The 25733-nt window shown below is 40.2% G+C and overlaps 1 protein-coding gene across 9 annotated transcripts in view; it reads right to left on the bottom strand.

Annotated features, from left to right (window-relative positions):
* The window catches only part of KLF12 (KLF transcription factor 12), a 229750-nt gene that overhangs the window by 120699 nt on the left and 83318 nt on the right, over positions 1-25733 (bottom strand). For all 9 annotated transcript variants that reach the window (XM_068182323.1, XM_068182327.1, XM_068182319.1 and 6 more), the window contains one exon: positions 19912-20001. In XM_068182323.1, the coding sequence (XP_068038424.1) occupies positions 19912-20001 (90 nt within the window). The remainder of the gene's footprint in view (positions 1-19911; positions 20002-25733) is intronic.

The following is a 25733-nucleotide window of genomic DNA, read 5'->3' on the forward strand; positions in this document are numbered from 1 at the left end:
AAAACACTTAACATATGGAATTTCTGGCTTTTAAGTCACTTTTCAGAGACTTTCCTTATATTCATATTCAATATCCATCTACAAAGACTTGCAGAATGAACTTGCAAAACTGAGTGACAAGGTAATGACACAAAATGCATGTGGGAGAACTAACCCTTACTGTGCCTATACAAGGATGACCCGTCAACTGGATGTGTAAATGTAGCTGTCTTGGCGGCAATGGGTTATATTATAGCAGCTCTCTTGAGAAACAAAACATTGCCTTCAAAACAATGTCAGGTAATGGTATACAAAGTGTAACCCATTCTTTTAAATGCTGTATGGAAGACAGACATGGGCAAAATGGTAATAACCTCTTATCTTTCAAGAATGAACTCAATTTAGGCCTTCCCTGGTTTTGGCAGGGGCTGGGGCATTTTTGGTAACATTTTTGTTTTAAGCCATCCAAAACCTGAAGCATGAAAACTCACTGGAAATCTGTAGTGGGTTGAGCCTGGCTGGATGCCAGGCACCCACCAAAGTCACTCTATCACTCCCCTCTACAACTGGACAAGGCAGAGAAAATAAATACAAGGAAGGGTTCATGGGTTGAGATAAGGACAGATCACTCACCAAATGCCATCATGGGCAAAACAGATTCAAACTGTGGCTATTACTTAAATTGATTATTAAAAACATCAGAGTAGGATAATGAGATGTAAAATAATTCTTAAAAACACCTTTCCCCCACCTGTTCCTCAGCTTTACTTCCTCCCCTGCAGTGGCACAGGGAGACTGAGGATGTGGGTTATGATCAGTTCATCCAGCATTTTTCCTGCTGCTGCTCAGGGAGAAGAGTCCTTCCATTGCTCCAGTGTGGGGTCCCTGTCAAAGGACACAGTCCTCCACAAACTTCTTCACTGAGTCCATCCCACAGGCAACAGCTCTTCACAAACTGCTCCAGTGTGGGTCACTCTTCCACAACCTGCAGTCCTTCAGGCACAGTCTGCTCCAACACGGGTCCTCCAGAGGGTCAGAAGTCCTACCAGGAAACCTGCTCCAGCATGGGCTCATCTCTCCATGGGTCCACAGGGCCCTGCTAGGATCCTGCTCCAGCATGAGCCTCCCATACGGTCACAACTGCGTTCTAGGCATCCACCTGCTCTGCTGTTGGTCTCCTCCATGGGCTGCAGGTCAATCTCCATATCCCCATGGACCTTTACAGACGGTAGGGAGGCAGCTGCTTCACCATGGTCTGCACCAGGGACTGCAGGGAAATCCCAACTCTGGCACCTGGAGCACCTTCTCCCCGCTCCTTCTCCACTGACCTTGGTGTCTGCAGGGCTGTGCCTCTCACATATTCTCATCCTGTTCTTCTCTGGCTACAAATATATCTGTGCGGTATATTTTTTTCCCTTCTTAAATCTTAACAGAGGCGTTACCACCATTTCTAATCGGCCCCAGTTGGGCCAGTGGCACACCCAACCTGGAGCTATTGATGCATTTGACACCTTAAGTTGCACTGATTACTGTACCCATTCTACCTAGTGGTGAAAAATCAAGGGGGCCAGAGGATTTTTGTCTTGCAAGTTCTTGAGATTAAGGATGATTAGCTCAGTCACTGCTATTTAACATTTAAATACTTAACTTACTGATGAAGAACCCTGAACCTGATATTTAAAAATGTATGTTAGCACACATTTACAAGGTTGATGTGAGACATTAATTTTCAAGAATATATAAAGCAGATAATATGTTTAGGTTTTGGAAAATGATGACTGAAGTCCTATGATAAACATCCAAGTAACAACTGATATGGAAACTGATCTTCACAACATAAAACCTAACGCAGTTGGCGGACAACAGTTGCAAACTGAAAAGAAGTAGCCTACATTTGCCACCACATTGCCACCAGTGTCCCAGAACTCAGAAGGATAAAGGAGTTAGAAGATGGATTAAACAGTTTTACTGGGTAGAGTTCATCAGCTGCTATTAAATACAATTACTCAAGTATAGCAATGGGCTTAAAATCACCTAAAAATGCTGACTGATCAAAGTTATGTCCAAGGAAGGATCACACACCATGGACCTTTTCCATCTTCCCTGTTTTCCTCACCTGTTGGGGATCCTACTACAGTGTGTGGTCCAAGGGACCTTTGGCTTGACTCACCATGGTGCTTATGGATTCTAAATAAATCAGTCTGCTACTGCTACCACTTCACTCTACACAACCAGACTGCAATCATAAACTGCTTTAATGCACAGTATGTTTCACCACATGCCCACATAACAAAGGTTAAATGTCAGCTAAGCTCCTTTGTGGATATTACCACATGATGTCATGCCATGTACTCAGATGCCATTTGGATACTAATATAAAGAACAGGTTGTCAAGCATTTAGAAAAAGAGCTGCACCTAGATTTAAGAAGAGTAGTGAAACACACAAGTTGATGACCATATTTTAGCCATGATTTTTAGACTGAGGAAACATGACACAGGTGTTAGTGTAACAAAGTAAAGAAGAAACCAGATATATTGGATGAAAAGCTGTTTCTTCCTATTAGGGACACAAAGTCCATTTGGACATCATCTAGAGCAGCAGTCACCTCACTCCCCAAACAACAGCAAAACCAATACCTGGGTTTTGTAAAAGGCACAGACTTCTTATCAGGGTGCAATGGAAGCAGTTGTTTTTCATCTATTAATCCGTTTCTGACTTAGAGGCTGGTTAGCCAAGATAAACTGTCCTCCATACATTCCTCCCTGACAACTGAACTCAGATAAGGTTTTCCACCTAACATCTGACCAGATTAAGATGTTCCGGGCATTCATGACAAGAGCGCTTCCCTTGGCCCAGCAGAGTCCAACCTTCTTTTTACTTCCCTGCCCCAAGCTTTATGAGAATGATGTGAAGTTCTTTGACTTTCTCAAGGTCAGACTTGAAGTGGTGGGTAGCTGTAAAGTAGGTGATTTATTTGGGAGGAGATACACACTGAATTTAAAATTAGACCAAGCCTTTAACTGAAGCTTGACTGAAATTAATACATTTGTCTTTATCTCATACGAAGAGGGCTATTTTGAAAGCTTCAATTTAGCCACTTTTTGCCTAGAGCAAACTGTTAAGTGAATTTTAAGAAACATCTCTAGAAATACACAAAGTGCTACAGATAAACAAAATACTGAGAACAAGAAATCCATAATGAGAACAGTCTTAGGCACATACTGAAAACTCTGGTGTTGCAACTGCTTCAAAACCTTTATGCTGTTACAGTAATAATGTCCAACCAATAATAGTACTATCTGTATTGATCACTAAATGTTGAATGCCATTCTGAGTAAGTATCTTCTGCTACTTGCCAGAATGTCTTCATTTTTAAGACATTCCAGTAGCAATAGGCTCTATCCATGCTCAAACATTGCAATTTCATGTTTGGTGCATCACTTACAGGTTATGAAGCTCATCTCACAAAAATGGGGAGTTTATTCATTTCAAGTTCCTTTCCTGGGATACATATTAAGATTAAAGAATCACATAATGGATCATGTTGGAAGGACCACAGTGGGTTATCTGGTCCAGCCTCCCTGGTCAAGCAGTGTCCAGATGGATCTTGAATTACATTAGCACTTTATTATTATTCCTTAGTAACGATCCCCAAAAAATAAACCTATGACTGTAGATATAACATCATTATGTCATGGCCTGTATCTTGAGCTGTGCAGTCTCCAGGTCCTACAGACAGCTGTAATTGCTGATTCATTACACTGAGAAGAGAGGGTATATTTTGTATGGAGCTTGTTGTTCCTCCAGCTCAATAAGGAAAGGGATCAGTCTTTATGTTTCTTCAGTGTAAACTTCCAAGTCAACTGCTATGGGGCTTATCTGTCAACTTTTATAGAAGCAAACAGAAGCCAGGAGGAGAAAACATACCCACTTACAGAGATGAATACATCCCATCTATGGAACACACTGAGGATGAAAACGTGATGTAGATCCAGCTTCCCTCCTCGAAATGACTGTATTTGAAACTACGTGAAACAAAAGACCTTTCTGCTGAGGATGCCTTTGCTTCTGGAAATGTCCAGGGATAATCAGCAGGTCGACAAAATAAATAATGATATTCTCACATTATTGGTTTTGTTCAGTCATGCCAGGACAATCTTACTGTTTCATGTGAGATAATGATGCAATAAATCTTAAAACATCTCTACCACTGCATTTTCTTTTTTTTTTTTTAACATGGTCTCAAGACTTCTAGCATACAGATACATCACCCTCATAAAGGCCTTGATCCTTTTGTGGCTGCAAATGTTGATATACTCCATTACTAGCAATAGCACAGGTTACGTGGAGGTGCTATAAAGGATGAGCCTCAGACACAGCTCTCCATGGTGTCTGAGAACTGCTGTTCTTTTACACGTGCAATCTCTCATGCTCAGAAAAACAGATTCAAAAACAAAACAACAACAACAATAAAAAAAACCCCTAGAAGATTCCATCAGAAAAAAACAGAGTTGTAGAGAGATCTCCATATCACACTAATAAGCACAGGCTATGCTGTCAGGCAGCTCCATTCTTTCAAGCCATGTCATTTAGCTGTCTTTTGCTGGAGTCAAAATGCCTTCCTTGTTCAGTCACTTAGCACCTGCAAACTGCAAAAGCAAAGCCCTAACAGCATTTCATCCACATGACATGATTAAGAGCACAAGCCATGAATTAGGGGAGCACATATCCAGCCATGTGTTGTCACTCTTCCCCTTCCCTGCACACTCCTCCTGCTTTGAGACTACTTTGGCATTTGCCTGACGCCTAAGAAAGCCAAAATTTTGTTGGGCTTTTCACCCCCTTCCTCCAAGCTACTTTTATGTCAGATTGTCAGGCTGAGCTGGCTCACTAAGCAATCCCGTGGTTACCGGTATCAGTTCAGGGATGGCAGCTGAGGAGCTGGGGAAGGAAAGAAGTGGGAAGAACAAAGAATGGGACAACCTCTTCAAATGTCTGACCTAGCCTTCACTGCAACTAACAGTAAGGCTACTACTACAAGTAGTATTAAATCTTGTTAAGGCTGGTAAGCAGTCCATGCACCCTGCCCAAAAAAGCAGAGGTCATAATTTAAAACAACAGCACACAGAAAGCAGAGATTTGTATGTACGCAACAGAAGGAGAAAGGAATTGAGAGAAGGCAGCAGAGGAGCACAAGCCATCCACACAAGGTGAACAGCACAGCTATTTGCTTCAGGCCATGTTGCACAGGCCTTTGAGGAACCTGATCTACTGGAAGGTATCCCTGCCCATGCCAGGGGACTGGAACTAAATGTTCTTTAAGATCCTTTCCAACCCGAACCATGCTATGATTCCATGATACCTGGCTATGCCAGGGACCAGCAGCAGTCTAGCTGCAGCAGCTCAGAACTCAGCAGGGGCAAATTTATCCAGAGATACTCCCTACTAACATGTCTGGCTTCTTCTGATCCCAAAAATTGCTCATACCACCCTAAGTGCACAAACACTCATAGCAGGAGTACTCATCTAAACACAGATCACAGCGCAAGATGAATAATGCTTTAACGGCACTGGAGGTAAAGCAATGCAAGTGCCTTGCACTACTAAATGCTCCTGCAATAACTCAAGACAAACAAAAAGAAAAATCAAAATTTTAGGTAAAGTTTCAAGGTATTTTTTGTTCCTCCTTTTATAAAATCAGAAGTCTATAAAGAGCTACAGACAAAACATTAACAAAACACATCCAAGTTCCAGAACACATGGCTTACCAGAGTTTAGAAATAAATATTTTTTTAAGATGCCTGTTCTCTGCAGAACTTTCACACTGTGTTAGAAGAAACATGGAAGACAAAAAGTAAATATGCTAGTCAATGATTTAAGGGAACACTCAAAATAGCTACTAAGGGAGACAGCCTCATGAAACCCACATCTGGCTCTCACAGCTCCTTGAGAAATGATTCACAAAGGGCTCGGGTCAGCCTGCAGCACGGACTCAGGACTGGTACCCATCACCACACCGCAGGCAGACACTTCCCAGATTAGCAGATGGGCACAGCAGGGTCTGGTACAGGACAGCAGGAAGCTCCGACAGACAGATTGCCAGTGCAGGATTTCATAGAGGGAATGGTGAAGGTCGATTATCAAAAATGTAACCTTTTGGTTTTCCACAGAGCATGTTTTTCTCTTTAAGTTCCCACTCAGCAGTTATTCATTACCAGTTTCCTCCTGTTAGAGAAATTACTTGGTTGGCATGGCAACATATTCCCACCATGAATTCCTATCCCTCTGCCTACTTTCAGCTCCTGAGGACTGAGAGCTTCACTGATCCCTCTTCACCCTTTAATGCCATTACTGCCTATACCATACTCCTTCACATGGGCTTTTATTTGAATTGCATCTGGCACCCATGGGTGTGCGCAGTCATTGTGTTCTCTGGCAATGACATGATGCAGAGGAGCTGTAGTTCAGGACTCAATTACTCAGTTACTCAATGTAAACAGCAACTCCCAAACACACCAGAGAAATGGTCAAGGCTTAGTTACTGACCCACGTCATTCATCTTTTAGATGGTAAAAGATATTTTCCCTTATTTTAAAATGAGCAAGGCAAATTCATCTAATGTTATTATGGATTTTTGAAACAGAAAGTTAGCTTAACAGAGGATGCACTGCAACTACATTTGCTGATGTAATTTGTACTCACCACTAACTGATGGATAAAGACAAAAACATTTATCTTTTTAGAGATTATATGGTTTTAGAAATCATTTGAGTGAAGGCAAGGAACATATTAAAAATCAGCTACATACTCAACAATAAACCCTCTCATACACACTTCAATCCCAGCATTTTATACGAATAAAATTAGTCCATAAAGAATAATTAAAATTCACTACTTCACAAAAACTTTCCTCACTGTAGGTGTACTGTGTATTAGCTTAACAGCAGAGTTTAAACAAAACTAAGAACAAGAATCATGTTAGCAATGTATTACCTAACATGTAATACATTACTCTGCCTGAAAAAGCATGGACATTTAATCCAATTGATTTATTCCAATTATTTTAATGACTGTTAAAGACTTCTAGAGATCATGGTAGCAGTTTTTATAGATTTAAGGCTCCTGCATGGTACACCCTGGCCCCGAGTCAGTGCCATGAGCAACAGAACTCCTGCAGTTCTTAAAAGCCAAGCAGATACTTACATTCTCTGCTGAATGCTTAATATTCAGTATCTTTCAAAAAAAAGCCCACAGCATGCTTTCCACTGCAGACCAGATATTTCATACTCTGCCTATGTGATCTGGATTTACTTTATCAGGTTGGTTATTAGGACAAACTTCTTCACTGAAACTGGTTAAGCATCGGGACAGGACCCCCAAGGAAGTGGTGGAGTCACCATACCTGGAACTGTCCAAAACCAACTAAATGTGGCACCTTGAGAAATGGTTTAGCACACTTGGTGGTATTACGTCAAAGACTGGATTTGATCATGGAGCTCTTTTCCAACTTTAATGACTCTATGATACTTCGAGTACCATTTCGTTTCTTTTCAGCTGGGGGTTTGCAGACAAACTTGCAAATACCAATTCAACAGAAGCTGCAAGTGTCTTTCCATAATCCATTTAAAGCTACCAAATTTCTAGAGCAGGCAGTTATTTTATTGTTTAGCCTTTAAGAAATACTTGTTCTTCTTTCTAACAACAGTAAGGTCACAATCTAGAAAGTAAAACTGTTATGAAACTTAAGGCAACCTCTTTTTAGACTAGAAGTATTTAAGGAATTTTAATGTAAGAATAAATTAATATTTGAGTATTCAATACTAACAACTTACACACTTATTTTATGTTAAACTAACTCTTTATCCCATCAATACTATGAATGGTTATTCAGTAAAAAAATTAAGCATATTTCAAGTAATTCAGTCTAAATCCATTCATGAAAACTAATACGTAAAGCAACAAAGGAAAGAAACTCAAGCTTCAAGAAACCAAACTATAAACTGTTTTCCAAGAGTAATAAGTAATATTTACCTTTTCACTCTATATTTTTTAGCTTATTCAGTAAAATGAATACCATTCAGAAGCCAACAAGACTGCTTTGGCTTCTACTCTACTTCTCTATTCTATTTGACAAGTTTTCTATAATGAAAATCAATAATGTTTTCTGTGCCATGTTTGCACAGCATGTTTTGACCTGCAGATCACACAGAACTGTGGATGCTGTAAATCTAACATTTTTATTAGTCTATACCTACACCTTAACTTGGATCTGTAAAATAATCTGAATTTAGAGAGGAAAACATCTTAAAGGTGTTTCAGTTTTGTTGTTTTTTTTGTTTTTTTGGGGTTTTTTTTTGTTTTTTTTGTTTTTTTTTTTTTTTTCCTAGCGTAGAGCACATCTCTGCATTGGCACAACCTCAGAGCAGTTAACAGTGGACAGGAGCTTCCAAACAGCTGTTCTGCCATATAAATCATGGCCCAGACCACTACTACTTCCACAGGGGACATTTTTGTGTTGACAGCTGTCAATAACATCACTACTTTTTATTCAACAATAGAACAACATATTAGTATAAAAGCCCTAAGTACTCTATTAAACATTATGTTTATAGAACCATGAAGTTATCACAGAGCATTGTTCCACAATACTCAGTAACTGAAGGAATAAAAACCAAAGTCTTTCGTTCTCAACAGCATAGATTCTGCCCTCCCCAGACTGTTGCATCCCAGGTTTGGGTTCACATTATGGGTTTTTTCTTTGTTAGTTTTCCAGTTCTCTGTACCCTTGTGCATCCCCCGGGTTTTCCCCTACTCCTGTGGTTTCCGTGCCCGTCTCCCCATTCTCGCGGTCCCACTCACCCCAAAGTCTCATGTCCGCCCCTGCCGTGCTCCCATTGGTCGCTGTAGTACACGTCATCACCACGATGTCTGTACCTATTGGGCAGGAGGGCTCCCCGTCCGCCCTGTCCCTTCCCTATTTGATCCCACTCCTCGGCATGCTTGAGGCCATTTGCATCCGTGCGAAGCTGGGAGTGGCTGCAGCCTTTCCATTGCAGCTCTCGCAGCCAATAAAGCATCCAGCCGCCACGCGGACGGATTTGGACGAATTCCCTGTCTCTTTGTTTCTTCCCTCGCGCCGACGGCAAAGCGCGGCCAACAGCCCACCCCGGAGCGCAACAGCAAAAGCACCCGGAAACTGCAGCGAGCCCCGGCCCCGACGAAAAGCTGAGACGCCCAAGCCGGGCATTCGGGAGCTGATCGGGGCAGACAAAAGTAAAGAGCAGCCGCGCCAGACATCTCATCATATGGACTCCCCAGAAATCCACAATTCTGTTCTACAATAAGTAATGGGAAAATAAATCAAGAGTCTGTCACAGGAAATGCTCTCATTGCCACCACCATTTATACTACTACATCTTAAGTCCCTACTGCAGTCTCAGGACGGCAGTAGGCAGGTACAAGACAGGGTTTACAGGTCAAAACCTATACCACAGCCTCTGGTTATCAGGAGAATCTCCACGGAGCTCAAAGAACAGTGAAAACTTGCAATACTAAACATCTAACCCTAATACTAACCTGCTCACGTGGTCCCTGCACAATGACAGGTACAGGTGGGTGTACCAGGGCATGTTGCTGTATGCTTGCTTTTTGCCTGTGCTTTCTGGAAGTACATGGCAACAGCTGCCACTGTATGCGTAAAAAGAACCTCTCATCGTGTTCACTGTGATCATTCCCGCATTCTCGTAACATCCCATACGGACAAAAAAAAAAATGACCACTGTTTGTGTGGAGACAAAAAAAAAAAACAAGTGGAACTGTGGTAACCAGTGGGTATCATAACCTTCAAGCAATGGAGTATTAGAGGAGAGTGAAGAAAGAATGGTACTAACAAACACCCACTCCAGGTCAATCTAGACTCTCACCTAGAGAAGAGCAGAAGTTGTCAGGGAACTAGTAAATGGGATCTCATGGGAGATACCTCTAAAAGGGTCAAACAGCACAGGCATACTGGAAGGTCTTTAAGGAGATCAAAGTACAACACTAGTACATGTAACCACTCAGAAAAGCAAGAAGCACTACAACACCAGTTTGGGAGACATGAAACACATGAAGGAGCTCCAGTACAAAAAGACCGTATAGCAGGAGGAGCAGGAAAAGGATGAGCACACATATATCACACAGGAACACAGGGGTGGTGCTGGGAAAGCCAAAGCCCAGCTGGAGCGACCACTACATCAGCAATACAAGGATGAACAAGGAAAATGTGGGTTTGTGGCTGAAACAGGGGACAGCTTGCTGATATCCTTGCAGCACCTTCCTCTACCATGTGTGAAAGGTGCTAGAAATCGGCAAAAAGAAAATGGAAAATGTCGTGGAAGGGCACCCACAATATTGAGAACATATCAAGCCTATCTGTAACCCAGACAGATGCTGCTGTCTTCCAAGGACAAACTGATATGACTGGTACAGAATTTCCAGTAACTCCCTCACTGCAATGGCATAAGCTCATCACAGAGCATCACAGAGGAAGATCAAAGTCAGTGTCTCAGCATCAGTATCAATCTCGTTGTACTTTCCTACAATGAAAGTAGGAAACAAGGTACAAACATCAATAGAGACAAAGGAGGAGGGTGGATGTGACATCTGCGTGGTCGGTGTTCCCTTCAGGCACCAGGGGAATGGAGGTAATTTGGAGGAGACAGAGCTGAGTGGGCTAATCAAAGACAATCCTTTCCATGAACAAGCCTTGCCTGGTAAGATCACCGGTCCTCCCTCCACTGCATCCTCAGCACCTCTCCTCCTCCTCATTCCCTGCCCACCCCGATGAGCTGGGTCTTACCATACTTGTCTGCTTGGACTCCATCCTTGGGCAATGGGAAGCATGAGCAGTGGCCTGTGCTGGCAGGGGAGGACAAAGACAACCTTTGGTTGCTGCTGGCTTTTTCTGCCTGCAGTTCCTATGGTTTTCTGTTATGTTTAACTGATGAAAGCAAGCAATAACAACATCTGTAAAAGGATGTCTGAAAACAGATGCTCCTCTAAATAACAATTTATTAAATACTCATCCTCACAATGTGAAACAGGGTGGGGGTGGGGAGAGGAGGAGAGTGAGGAGATTGTGAAGGGAATTTAAAAACAGAAAACAAAACAAAACAAAAAACTAAAACAAACAAAAAAAAAAATTCAAGAAAACAGAAACCTTACAGTAATTTATGCAAAGACTCATCTCCACAGGGAGAAATAAGGAAAAAAGCCAATGATGCTAAAAAATATATACAGCTCTTTCAGTACTTCCCCAGCAGGATACAGAACAAAAGTAAAATATTCATCAAAAAGAGTATTTATAAGACAACCTCCAACAGAAAAGAAAAGCTAACAGAACATCAATGAACAAGAGAAAAGTAGAAGTAATCCTTTCTTCTACTGAACAGCAAGGATTAAAATCACTTTGGTACCTCCATAACATAATGGCATTTCTCTCATAAAGCTGAAGTGCTCGTGATACTGTGAGTTATTGAAATATATTGGCTTATGCTTATTTTTCTTAGGCTAGCCAGTATATAATAAAAATATAGTAACAATGAACACTTACACAATACTTCTCACTTCAAGAGTCCTTGAAGAAACAGAGTATAGCAATTACCAAACTGAGAGCCAGGAAGAGAGATTTCACTTTACCGAAGTCAAAACAAAGCGAAAGGACAAGAGCCCAGGCACTTCCATCTCATTTCTATTTTGAACATACCAACGTGCCCCAGTGAGCAAAATTACACTGTCATAATGAACTGACTACTCTAATGAGCATTATAACAAACAAAAAAATACCACTAAACTCATCTGTGAGTAGAACAAAATAAAACCTAATTACTAACTTTTCTCCTAGCTAAATAACTTAAAGATTTTGTGAGTAACAATTATTTCACAGAGACATTTCAATGGAAACATTTTTAATCAAGAGCTCCGGACCACAAAAGTTAGCATGCATCAGCAGGCCTGCACTAGCCATGCACATAGAAAAGTGGGATTACTTAATTCACCTTCCTCAGTTCCTTAATATGAACAGAGGGGTTATGTACACTTGTAACCTACTGAATTTCACTGCCACTGCAGCCTAAATTAAATTTCAGATACCCAATCAGGTCAGTTACCAGACAAGAAGAGTAACTGCTTTTCATATGTCAATAATAGTTTCACACATGAAGTCTAAAATACTCATTGCTGTATCTTAGAATTCCACTGCACTGTAACATGAAACAACACAAACCTGTGATGAGTTTCAAGGCAAAGGTGCAACAGGATTTTACAATACAGTGCTGTATACCACCTGATATATGGCATGCTCTGAGCTCCTACGACTACAGTGTTAGTACCCTTCTGGCACAATGCATAAGAGCAAAAATCTGTACCTCAGTGGTTCCTCAATTAGGATTGCAAACTCAATCAAATTACAGCTAAACTGTCAATACTGGATTCCCCAAAGAGAAGGAAATGGAGCACACACGAGTGTTATGAGAACTTGGGTTATCAGGGGGAATTATATTAATTGTAGGTATTTTGATGGCTAATACCTTTCTTATAATTTTTTAAACCATTTTCAATGACTTCTTTAGTGCAGTAATGGAAATGCTGACCTTTTACATCTTGAATAGGAATCTATTTTCAACCCAAAATGTAGATTTTGGAATTCACAGTAACCACAGATATACAGCTTGTATATATCATGCTTGTTTTTCTTTATGCCCAGTTTCTCAGCTGAATAAATCTTCCAGGAGACTCCCAGCATAAGCTCTGGTAGCAGAGCAAGTTGAGAGGTCATACATCATCAAAAAAGCAGAATGACTTGAAGGTGAGCTGACAAGATAGTTGACTGGTGATAGAAGGCAATCAAACTATAATCTTGCAATGAACTTTAGCACTATGCTCCAATCAAAGGGTCAGCTTTTCTTCTCCCAAAGGCAACATTATTTTTCTAATCCATATAAGCATATAAAATATATCAATTTTTGTATCTAACATGATAAATTATGTAACTGTATTTTTGCTATGGAACTGTAACAATATTAAGCTATGTTAGTTTGTGGGTAACATTCCAAATTCTCTATGAAACTTTCTCCAATCGTACCAGATAAAGTATTATCCTTCTCCTCTACCAAATAGTTCTTCCTAAATTTCTTGTAATTGAAACTATCTTATTGCTGCTCTTCTATTACTATAGACAACGGAAGTCTCTTGGGCCTGGCACTGTTGGCTAAACACACACTGTTTGGAGCAGAGATCTTCCTCTGCTTCACTCCTTTACACTTGCTGATGAATTCCTAATAAGCACAGCCACTAATACCAGAAGAACACTATTAAAAGACTGTCTAAACTTCTGATTAATTAAACCTAGATACCCTGGGACCACCCTTTATCAGTACAATGCCTCATACAATTAAGTTTTCACCCACAAGTGAAAATCCCCCTGTTCCTACCATACATAAAACAAACAATACCAGACAGAATAAGGAACACATTCCCTGCTGTGCTCTGTAACAGTCAACTTAGCTGCCTAGGAAAGGAAAGCAATGGCAGACAGCGGTCAGTAAATTAAGTCTCAGAGGATCTGGGATACTTCACTTAGTGTGAATTTCAGACAGCATCATACATCTTGCCACCCTACCTGCATTTTTAGTCTGCAATCTTGGTTAACCTGGCAAAAAGACTGCCTGGCAAGTGTGCTGAGCTGGTTAAGCTATCATTTCCTGTTAGTCTTAAATCTATTACCTTTCTATTGCATTTTTGGGTCTGATCCCTGGAGAGAAAAAACAAATGATAAACCAATAAGGAAACCACACCTATATCCATGACAAAACCCCTTGGCTCCCTACACATGAGCTGACTTCAGAAGGAATAAGAAACATGAAACACTGAAAAGATTCAATTTTTGATAATGCAGTAGTGCAGAGACATGTCAGAAGTGGGCAGCTGAGGTCCCAGAGTAGTAAAAATGTCTCAGGATGTAGTTCCAGATACAGGTCACCAGTTGTAATCAAGAGCAGCACCCACGACCTTTTTCCCACTCTCCCCATCTCTATATAATAGAGGATAATCCTTGAGTTCACATGCAAGTATGACTTGCAGGACATATACCACCCTTCCCTTTCTCCCATAGGGTAAGTTTTTCTTGGACCAGTGATCAGCTGACCCTATACGCCCCAATGTCACTGAGTCACTGGCAAGGGATTGAGCAACAATGCCAGGATGACAGCAAAGATGTAGGAGTTGGCTACCTTTTTTCTTCATACAAGCTTCCACTCAACATGAAACAGCACCAGCAGCACTCATGAGCTTGTGATGCTTTATTTGACCTAGTTAATCCAACTGACATAATCCTTCTGGGATGTGACTTGCACCCTTCTGGGCTGCAAGCACAACCTTCAGCTGTGCTCAGGAAATAAAGTGTATCTCCTTAAGTACATTTCACAGGGCTTTGCCTTGTGCCCTGTAGGTTAGGTCCTTACTGGATCTGGAGTTAGATCTTGACCTCTTTCTGAAAACTGTTCTACATTTATGGCACTGCAAAGCAACCAATGAATTGTACCAGCTGTGATTCTAACACCTCATAACTCCTTGAGTGATGCCAACTGCAAGATGAAGAAAACCAACAGAAAGCAAGAAGGGCTTTCTTTGCAGAAGAGATCAATACATGTGCATTGTCTATACGCAACTTGTTTCCCCAAATCAGTCATGCTAAACATTAATTCAGAAAACAAATAAGGAATTGAATGAAGCAGAAACTCACAAATGACAACAGCAAATATCAGAAGTGTTCTTTCTTCTACTAATACAAAGAATGTACCCAAGCTGAATGAATCACTGCAAGAGTTCCCCATATAGTCATGGAGTAAGCTTTGTTACTGAGACTATTATCAACTGAATATGAATAGGTATTTCTGGAAATCTTTAAAAATAAGAGATTTATGTCAGTATTACCCAGGCTGAGGTAAAACATGTTTATGTATATAACAACATAAGGATGGATGGCATTCTTCAGATATGAGACAAGAAGATAATTTGGCTGGCTATGAAAGACACAGAACAATATTGGCTTCTTAAAGGGTTTTGTCATTTTAATAATTTCCTTTCATAATTCAGTAATTATAAGTGATTCGAATGTAGACAGATCAAGAAGAATTAGGAGGAGACTTCAGAGTAAGATATATAATCCTCCAGTGATGATTTGAGAGAGCAAAATGTAGGCAAAGGAACAGATGAGACTGCAGATCTGGAAACAAAAAGACTGATGAAAATTAGCAGTTCATCATTCTCTGTATTTTAAGATTGATTGTGGGATATAAGTCCCACATTTATATCTCCTTTTAACAACAGCTTACGGCCCAACTCAGCAAATACTTGAAAAGTGCAACTGAACACTAAGTCACACACATTTACCAATTTTTAGAAACTGGGCCACATTCTGCAATTACTAGCAGGACTTTCAAACTCCACACTGAAGTCAGTCAACGCTATTCACCCTAACTTCTTAAGAGTAGCCACCACTTAATAAATTCTCTAACCAGTCTCTATTACCAATACATTAATCCAGCTTCCACGCATTTTCACAATCAGAAGTATTACTTCCAGAATAGCTTTTGGCACACACAAAGAACGAAGATTTTTATTTTTTCCTACTGAAGTACCCCACCTTCAGCCTCATGGGGAGGGCCCACCTTCATGTCCTTTTTTGAAGCTGGTAACTGAGAAAGATTTTACTGCAGCCCAAAAGATCTAAAGTTGTAGGTCACTGGAGGATATTAAATGATAAGCAAATTCATATTTCCAAAGTAATTCTCCCAATTTATTAGCAATGTTAGCTCCTGTTCCACAGTAGGGGAGATAATAATGAAGCCCTGTTAAAGGGTGATGCGATATCTTTTATGTAATGTCTTTTTTTCATTTGTGATAAAGTCATTAAAGCAGCACTGTGTCTTCCAGAAGCCTCAAACAATAGACTGCATTAAATCTCCTGTGCAAAATTAAGGACAGTAGCTCACTGGAAAAATAAGCATGTGTTCTTGCTAACGCTGATGGCCTTCTTAAAAGCATTAAACCACTCTAAACTGGTGACAATAAAAAAATACAGAACTGTTTTAACTTTTTCCAAAGCAAAGAGAAAATCCATTTCCCTTGTAAATACCTCTTTGTTCCAAATCTGACTAGTAACCTCTACCTCATAAGGCATGTCTTCCTTATGGACTGCCTAAATCCTATTCTCCCACAATGATCTAGCTTCAACTCAGTGTCTTAAATCTGAATTGATAAAGGTTTGTCTTCAACACACCAAGAGAGGCTGCAGTTCCAGAGTCCTGCTCACCTCTTCTCCAGTCACATGCTCCAAGGATCTAGTGCATGGGGCACAGCTGAAATCTCAGCTCTAATTTCCTTTCAGACTCAGCTAGAGAACTGGACTGCTTTGCAGCTGGGAGTACCTCACACAGTTTCATTCTCCTAGGGCTACCCTAAAAATTTCAGCTGGACTACACTTTCTTTGCTTATTCCTTCTGCAGTATTGCATTTTAAATTCACCTTCATTTGCTATAGGTACGTAGCACTTGTGCAGTACAAGAGCTGGGAGTACTATTTAAGAAAACTACTTAAAAACTGTTCAGTGGTATCAGACCAGGTTTGGACAGAGCACCCAAATACAGCAAAAGACACAGAGGAATCATGAAACACAACATAACATGTAACACAAAAGTTCAAAGATCTAAGAGCTCATCCCCAAATAGTAGAGAAGAACCTTACATTATACTTAATCTCTTCTGCAAAACACTGAAGTCTCCAAATTAAAACAAGAAACAAGGGAATACAATGGATTGATTGCCTAGCTTGGTATCCAAATACATCAAGAACTGCTAGTATCTGCTCTGTCCTGGTTCCTATCTACAGCATGCATGACTTCTACTACCACCATACATAGTCAAGAGACAACCTGGTAAAGACCAAGTTGCCCAGAGCAGGACAGGGAAGATGAATTTCTTATTAATGCGCATTGGCACATGGTGCATTTTTTACCACAACTGACACGAAAGGTAAGTGAAAAAGTAACTCAAGGTTAAAAGCTGGTGTGTTTCTATAAAAACTTTTTTTTGTCCCAATTGTACTTTCATTTTGGTGCTGTAGGTGGGCATGTTCCTTCTACCTGAGTTTTTTTACTTCCATGTTGTCCAGTTATTGCAATGATCATTTTTTCACTTTACCAAGAATTCTAAGCTAGGTGTTTTCTACTTCTTTAGTAAATAGGTCAAGGAGAGGACCAGTTGGCTGTGCAACACAGTCCTGCACATGTCCAGACAACACCCAAACTCTGCCAGCAAGGTCCTGTGGATGAAGCCAACATTGGAGGCCATGAATCACAAGGTAGAGTTATCTGAGGCACAACTACAGAGTTGTGCAAAACTACATTTTCTGGATGACATATTCATGTGTCCTGCAGAAAAGCATTCAACATTCCTACAAGGAACAGCCATATATCCTTAAAAATTCTTTAAAATTAAGAAGATGTTTATTTGAAATATGGGCTCACACTTAAACAGGAAACAACTCAAAGTGGTCCTGTAGCACTTCTAAGACAATTGCACCCTAAAGCCTCATGGGCAATGCATGACAACTCGGCATTCTCTAGTCTGATAGAGCAGTGCTCACCATCCTGGTCAAGGGCCACTGGTGCTCCAGACGCTGTTGGTTTCACTCCTCCACAACTGATATTGCCTTCATGATTCTCCAATCACAGATGAAACCTTTTTTACATAACCCTTAACCCATGTCTCACTTTTGCCCTTGCAAACCTAGAGCCAACAGCTGATACCAAGCCAGAACAGCAAAAAACCCAAATGTTGTCCCCTCTGGGTTTTGTAAGAGTTTGTCTGGTGTTCAGCTCCTACATGATGAAGCTTTGGCCATTAGGATCAGAAAACTCAAAATGCCATCTTAGTTCCTGAAATTTCAAGTAGAAGTCACATTCCCTGTACACACATATGCTATAACAGAGGTGCAACTCTAGGGACTTTGGGCACTATAACAACACAGACAGACACCACAATTTCAAACTCCTACTACTTAGATCACACTTCAGTTACCACTCTATGCTTCCCAGTTATGATACTCATCTTCCCAAACAGATCCACGTGCTGATTTTGGTAATCACAACCTTCAAACACTTGTCCCTGTTATGTATACCAGCATCTACATATTCAAAGCATGTCTCTGAAGTACATGCCAAACATCTGTTTCAACCAGCTCTCTTTAGAGTTTAAGCTGTTTGCTGGACAATTGCCATCCTAATGGCCAGCTCCTCTGTTAGTGAACTGGAGAATTCATTTTGTATTTATTGATTGTTCCCTAATGAAGAATCATAAAGGTGCCAGAGACTCTTGACCAGACACTACTTAATTAGTACTAAAGTGCATAAAATTCCAAATCAAACGAGCTCTTTGTATAATGGCTCAGTCACTGGGGGAAAAAGTGACATCATTTTCTGCTTATACAGAAGTCCATAAAATTTGATTAAAAAACTGAGGAAATTAAAAAATTATATAGATTATTCATTTCCTTCCAGTTCCTAAGACACCAAGTAGGTCTTCCAGAAACAACTCATGCTTTGCTAAAGGAAGTACTCTTCATAAAGGACACAGCAATATGTATCACGCACAGAATTTATTTTATATTGAACAAAGACAAATGCCAATGGAACCTTTGTCTTCTGAACACTATATAGAAACATCTCTGTTACAAAGACATGCAAAGCATCCAAAAGGTACTAAAACGAATGGATCTGTCTTTTCATTATCATGGCTCACACAATAGTTCAATTTTTGCATTCCCACAAATTACATTATATTGGAGTCATTTCTGAGGGTACTTGCTCTCAAGAAGGCAGTGGTGAGCAAGAACTCGATTAAATGCCAACCTTTTTCTTCCTCTCGAACTTAAAGCCTCAAAAACACCCTGAATAACTGGTATTTCCTTGCAAGTATTTCAAATTAAGTCATCCTGAAAGTTAATTCCCTCTTTTCCATATCATTCAAATTCTCAATTAAATAACTGAAAAAATAGCAGAAAGGGAAAAAGCCAAGTAACAGAATTAGGCAAAAGCCTACAAGGCAATAGCATTGCTGCTTCTATTAGGCTGCTTTTGAAGGCATCCGTCTTCATGCTAGTAAAGTGGCTTGGATTCTTTGGAATAATGTATCATGTACACAAGGAAACAAAGTTTCATGATAACAAAAAATACACTAAAATAGATACCCTGGCTGTAATCTACAATCACTGATACAACATAGGCAAGAAAATACCCTCCCATCTTCCTAAAAGCTATCTCTCCAACACCAAGTTCTGCAAAAAAATTCAAAATCCAATTCGTGATCTGTACTGCATTCAGCAGTTGACATGATACCAGCTTCAGTCCTCTTATCTTAATGATAAACAAGTGCATTTCACCAGAGAGAGAGCAGGTTTCCACAAACAGAAAATGCAGTAGGACGAGCATATAAAGGATGAAACAATCGCAGTAAGGCAAATATCCCCAGAAGGCAGAATAGCAAACATACATACATACATACTTATATGGACTTCCCAGACATATGGTTTCCTTTACTGAAATCAATTCCTTTTTCCTTGTTTTTAATTAAACTGCACCTATTTTTAATAGGTGTAAAATTATACCAACAGCATCTTAGCTATCTCAGATGATTTCAGTAAGTCTTCTGCAGAGTTTTGTTCTGTGCTTCCAGCAGATCAGACTAGACGTTCACCAGTACAAGTTCCAAGAAGATATGCTCCAGAACAGTGGAAATAAAGAAAAACAGAGAAAAGAAAATGGGAGGGACAGCTAACCACAGAGAAGCTGGGGAAGGGTCACCAGAGTGAGGTCACACAAACCTCTGCTTACCCCTTGCTCAGATTCCAGCAGCTCTGTTTTGACTCTGACTGCCGGCATCCCATCAAGCATTAACATTCTGTTCTTAAAGGCGCTGATATCCTAAGGCAAAAAAGGAAAAGATTAATCAAAAAATTATGAACAAACCACTGTTTCAATTCACTGGTTTAAGTTCTACGATACTGTAAAAGTATGTTTCTTTCACCGGAAATAAAGTTAACGAGGAGGATGTAATAGTAATTTCAAGGAGTAGCTGCCAAGTTACTACTTCTGCTAATACAGTAAATCATACTTCCAGTTATCCTTAAAAGAGAACTAAATCCTTGTAAGCAACAAGGAAAAATCATTTCCAATTACTATTTTGTAATTTGAAATTATTTACACAGGTATACATATATTAAATCCTTGCTTTAGAACTGAAAAGGAAAGCAGCGGTGTCAAACAGTTTGAAGGTTTTGGCAGTATGCTTAGGTATAGTTGATTTCAGTCAAAACATTTGTACTTCTGGAAGAGAAAGCTTACATGGAGAGAAGTTACAGTGAAGGCCTGTACCCATACACATTATAAATTAGTACACAATTGCTCAAATTTCTTATCATTGTCTTATAAAGTTATCAGCATTTGTGAATGAAAATCTCCACACAACTCTGAAACAATAAAAATTACCTCAGAGAGTTAAAAAGTAAGTTAAAAAATGCACTCTCTATGTAGTTATGGGCACTATGTGCTGAGAGCTTCAAGCTGAAGAAGGATTTGCAGAACTGTGCTTCTCTGAATCAACATTTCCGCTGTTACTAGAGCAGTTTATGAGGACATACAAAAAAGTCCTCTTATGCCTTCAATTCAAACAGTACCTCAACCTGAATCAATTTTCTACTCCAGACAAGGCTCAAGGCTGGTGTTTTTGAAAGCAAGTGTCTTCAGCTGTCATTTAGTCTGGACAACATGGAGAGAATAAAAACCATTTTATCCTTCAAGCTAGAATGTGAGCTTACAAATCCAGACACCTTGTTGGTCAGTGCTATGGAAATGTGGAGACATCACACCCATTGTTCAAATAATGTAACCGGAGCACACTTCACTTACAAGTAACTTATTCACAGTCAGTTATTAATCTACAGCCCTGTCTGGAAGGCTCTAGACTAGAAACTCACCTCCGCTCTGGTACTTTGTAGTCCTCTAACTGCATGAGAATGGGGAAAAAAACATTTTCCCTGTGTTTCACAGGCAGCAGATCCATTCAGCACTGCGTGGGGCCATTATTCATAAGGACTGCATTCATAGCCCTGTTTCTTATCATGGTTGCTTCAGTCCAAGTTTAAGGAAAACGGTCTATCAGAACAGAGCTTCCAAAGTATGTTTTAAAAACTTAAACTACTTTAAACATTTTCTTTTTTTCCAATCGATACACCTCATCCCAGGACCTCCACTTTCCAGGATATAAATACTGCAGAAACTGTTTATTTTTTGTATACTCCTTTATTGTAATTTAAAGAACATCTTGAAAAGGGAAACTGATATGCCCAACATGCTGCCAAAAGCAGAGCAAATGATCTGCTTAAAATCCCTGTCACCCTCACTTTAAGTCCTGTGTATTTTAGCACCCAGAGTTGTAGCTACTTACTACAGGACCGAAAGCAGCTGGATGGTGAAGCAGATAATCAAGTGCAATCTCTATTTCTTACCTTTAAAATTAGATTTAGGTCATTCACAAAAAGCTCTAAATGCTTAAGAGTTATAAAATTTCAGACTGAACAAGTAATTTTCAGCAGGACACCTCTGCATTCAGACATGTGAGAATCGAAACCAGTCAAGCTATTGAGATGTCTCACTCCATGCTATGCTACTGCTGTACATCTACTGTACTTTTAAAGCTTGACACAACAGGAAGAGGAAGGAAAACAAGTTCTTCCTATGTTTGCTGAGCAAATTATTTTGTTCACCTTGATGTTTATTCAGTGTTTGAGACATGAGGTGGAAAAAACACAGGAAGGGTGTCTGATGCCACAAAGAAGCTGGATGAAATTGTGCCTGGCTGTACATCTTTCTTCCCAGCAAGGGCGCTGCACTGTTAACTTATTAGCAGCAGATCTCAGGTGTCACTGAGCCCCATCAGTTTGGATGTGGTTTGAGTGGAGAAAGAGCAGAAGCCAGCATGGCATTCCTGGCTCCCCCAGTGCCTATTTTGCAAGCTGAGAGGTCCCTCTGCTTTCTTGATTTATAGGCAGCACAGTTGAATTTTACAGCAAGATCAGGAATACACCATCATCAAACATCCCTTAGGCTGTTTAGCTCATAGACAAAGAAGGATGAGCCGATGCTGCACCATGTCCCTGAGGAAGTTTTACCCGCCTGAGCAAAGGGAGGAGGCTGGCTCACACAGGAGGCACAGGCAGAAGGAGGGGGGAAGACAAAGTGCCACGGAGGAAAGGCAGGTTTAATGAACTGTTAGAATCTGATTAGAAGCTAATGTCCCTTTTAGTGCTTTGTACCAATTTACAGCTGATATACTTGAACCATTTTTTCCCCACTGGCTGTGATAAACTCATTAGTTTTAAAAATGCAAGCTAAACAGAGCCTTTGAAGTTTAAAACTGATAAATCATGAAAACCTGACTAGTTCATGTACCATTTAACACATTTACATTTAAGTAAATTTTCATCGTGTCCGCTTCTCCTTTTGTTCTCCAAAAATCTTATTTCTTAAAAGCAGCCTTTCGAGAGCTGGTCTGAAGAGCAAATACTCTGGCTGCAAACAGCTCTGCCTTTCGGGTAATTTATAATTCACAGGAGCAATAATCAGAGGAGTAAATTATTTCCAAACTATTTGATCTCTTCTGCATTTATAACCTGAAGTACGTTGTGTGACACACCCTGAGAGGCCACTGCCAAGTAGATCCAGTCTGTGTGTGATCACAGGGACGACACATTCAGCCCAAAGTCACCCAGAGAGCTGATCCTTCCAAACAGCGCTCTCCTGCCATAACCAGTGCTTGCACTACAATATGTTCAAAGCCATGCAGCAAACCAGGTATAATTGTTGAAGTTTGCTTAGAGTGGGCTGTCACCTAAGGCAAAGGGGCTTGAGTTACTCCCACTGGGGCTGGGATATGAATTGAGCTCTTCAGGAGCCTCCAAGGTCAGGCAAGCAGATGGAGCATCCACACCAGAGTGAGGCCAGGCTGCTCCAGTGCCCACATTAACTGATGACACTCATGAGACCCACTGGCAGAGACAGGCAATGTGATGTATTGAGTCAATGTATTATTCAGGCAACCCCATTTTCTTCATTAACTCTGGTAGCTAACTTCCAGCCCCCAAAATTGCTCAGGTGAAGGGTACCTTAATTCGTGTGACAGTCCTTCCTTTTCTAGTCTCCCACCTCAACCCTCCTGGTGGACTCCTTTACCACCTTCATAAAACACACAGCAGATGTAGGTCCTAAGCTGGGCAGACAATGAAGCCAAACACTGCATGACCTTACCAAAACATCTGTTCTCTTGGATTAATAACTCATCCTAAAAGAGATAATACTCTCTTTCTCAGTGCCATCCGCTGGAACCTGCCACTAATCACTTTTGGACACTTATTCCCTTGAAATATTAATTAAAAACACAAATCATACCCAGGTCCATATGAGCAACTGCTACTAGAGCAGTTGTTACACAAGACAGATATGCTTTCAAGCTTACTAAGCTCTTTTGAGAAGCTGTAGCAGTTAGTTAATAACCAGACTCTCTCCACTCCTAAAAGGACTAAATTTTCTGCACAGCACCTCTACAACCATCACTGGCGTTTTCTTCATGAGGATGGCTTTCTGCTGCAATTTTTAATTAAATTATCTTTCGCTACTTTAGCGGAAGAAAAAAAAACCCAAATCTTGTTATCTCATCCTGATACAAACCCCCTCAGCACCCTGTAGTATTTTTTTAAATTATGAATTACACTATTATGACATTTGCCATCCACAAGAAGTGCTAAGGTTTTGTAGGCAAGTTTTTCGTTTGGCCAAGCCATACATTTTGAGAATCACATTGCCAATTTTTAACAATCAGAGAGGATCTGATGCCACAACTCACCTCCTGTTCTGAGACACCACAAAGACACCCCTAAACCCCCTTTATAATTTCTTCTAAGCATAAGATGACTGAAACCAGACATCCCCACCTCACATCACAGTTGTCTCTCTCACTCTCCAAGATTTTCACATCTAGCTGCTCAGTATTAAAGCCCTACCACTCAGACAGGCCCTACCCCAGGCAACCCCAGAAAGCAAGCAGTGAGCTCAGGCTTCAGAGCACCCAGAACTCAGACCTCACATTTCCTGAGTGGGTTGACAAACATTTACATTCCTGTGAAAGAAAGCCTCCTCGTCTTGTTTCACTCCTGAACACACAAGTAATAGAGAGGCAAGACCGATGATGCTTGCTACTGCTGCTACTAATGAAAGGCTTAGTCTCACTGAAGAGCTGCACACTGGTAAGACAGAGACACTGATGGTTCTGCTTTTCTCCATGGTGACCTAAAAGGTTCAGCTGACAATTCAATCTTCAAAATTCTTGTGGGCTTGACCTTCGTCATCTACCATATGCCCACCCAAGCCACTGCTGCATTCCTCCTCTCCCTCAACAGCACAAGGGAAGAACAGAATAAAGAAAAGCTTAGAAAATGAGATAAAGACAAGAAAATCACTTATGCGGTACTGACACAGGCAAAATGGACTTGATTTGGGGAAAATTAATTTATTGCCAATAGAGTTGGATGGTGAGAAACAAAGACTAAAACTAAGCACCTCCATCCCCAGCTTCCTTCTGCCCAGGCCCACTTCATTCCAAGTCTTCCTTTACTTTTCTGTATAAACTTAACTTCTAATATGACACACTTTGATTCTGAGAAATTAAGTATCAGCTGAGGGAAGAGCAGTCACAAATTCACCATTCAAGCTACAGTACAAAGTTTCAAGCTTAACGGAGTACATTTGAACAGCTAAGAGCCATGAACAACCTTCAAGCAGTCCTTCTCACCCAAAGCTATGACACAAAACTTTCCCTACCTTATCTTCTAGTTCTTTTTACACAAGTTTTCTGTACCTGTAATAATGTCTTAATTCATCATTATATTCTTGGGGTAATTTTCGTTATAATAATGTTCTTGATAGTTGATAAACATAGGGTTTTAAGACTTGCTTTTTTATACAGACATTTTAGACGTATTGCTGAACTAACCATGAAGTAACTTATGTCAGTTACATGCCCTATAAATAAGATTACCTTGTTGATTTTTCTGAACACATATACCCAAATTCATATTATTCTCTTTTCTTATATCACTACACAGAAGTTATTCAACAGTCAAAGGCAAGAGTCAGCATAACACATCAAGACAAAAATGTGAAGTGATCCACTCGAGGTAAAGTAGAACCTTTGAAAGGTATGATTAGGTAAGTTTTTCAAAACATGAAAAAAAGAGAAAAAACAAGAGAAAAAAACAATTTCTCTTACTTTCAAGGGATAACAGAAGATTGAAGGATCACCATTTCTTATCAAATGTAACAATCTTCATAGGGAGAGAAAGCCAAAGAAACCTGTCAACTCAGTTTTCTGAAGACCTTTATACACCATACAAGAAGATCAGTTATTCATTTAAATGCAGTTCTCTCTAGGATGAAACATACCAGTTAAAGAACGTACATTGATGTGGCTAGAAGAGAATCACTTAACTGGGAGTTCTGCCAGGGAACTAGGGGTAACAGCCCATGACTTGCCATAAGATCATCATATTTAATTATATCCATAGCTGTGTGAAATGTTCATAATGAAAGCAGAGATTCTGGTA

This window comes from Anomalospiza imberbis, chromosome 2 (assembly GCF_031753505.1).
Source record: "Anomalospiza imberbis isolate Cuckoo-Finch-1a 21T00152 chromosome 2, ASM3175350v1, whole genome shotgun sequence".
NCBI classification, from domain to species: Eukaryota; Metazoa; Chordata; class Aves; order Passeriformes; family Viduidae; genus Anomalospiza; species Anomalospiza imberbis.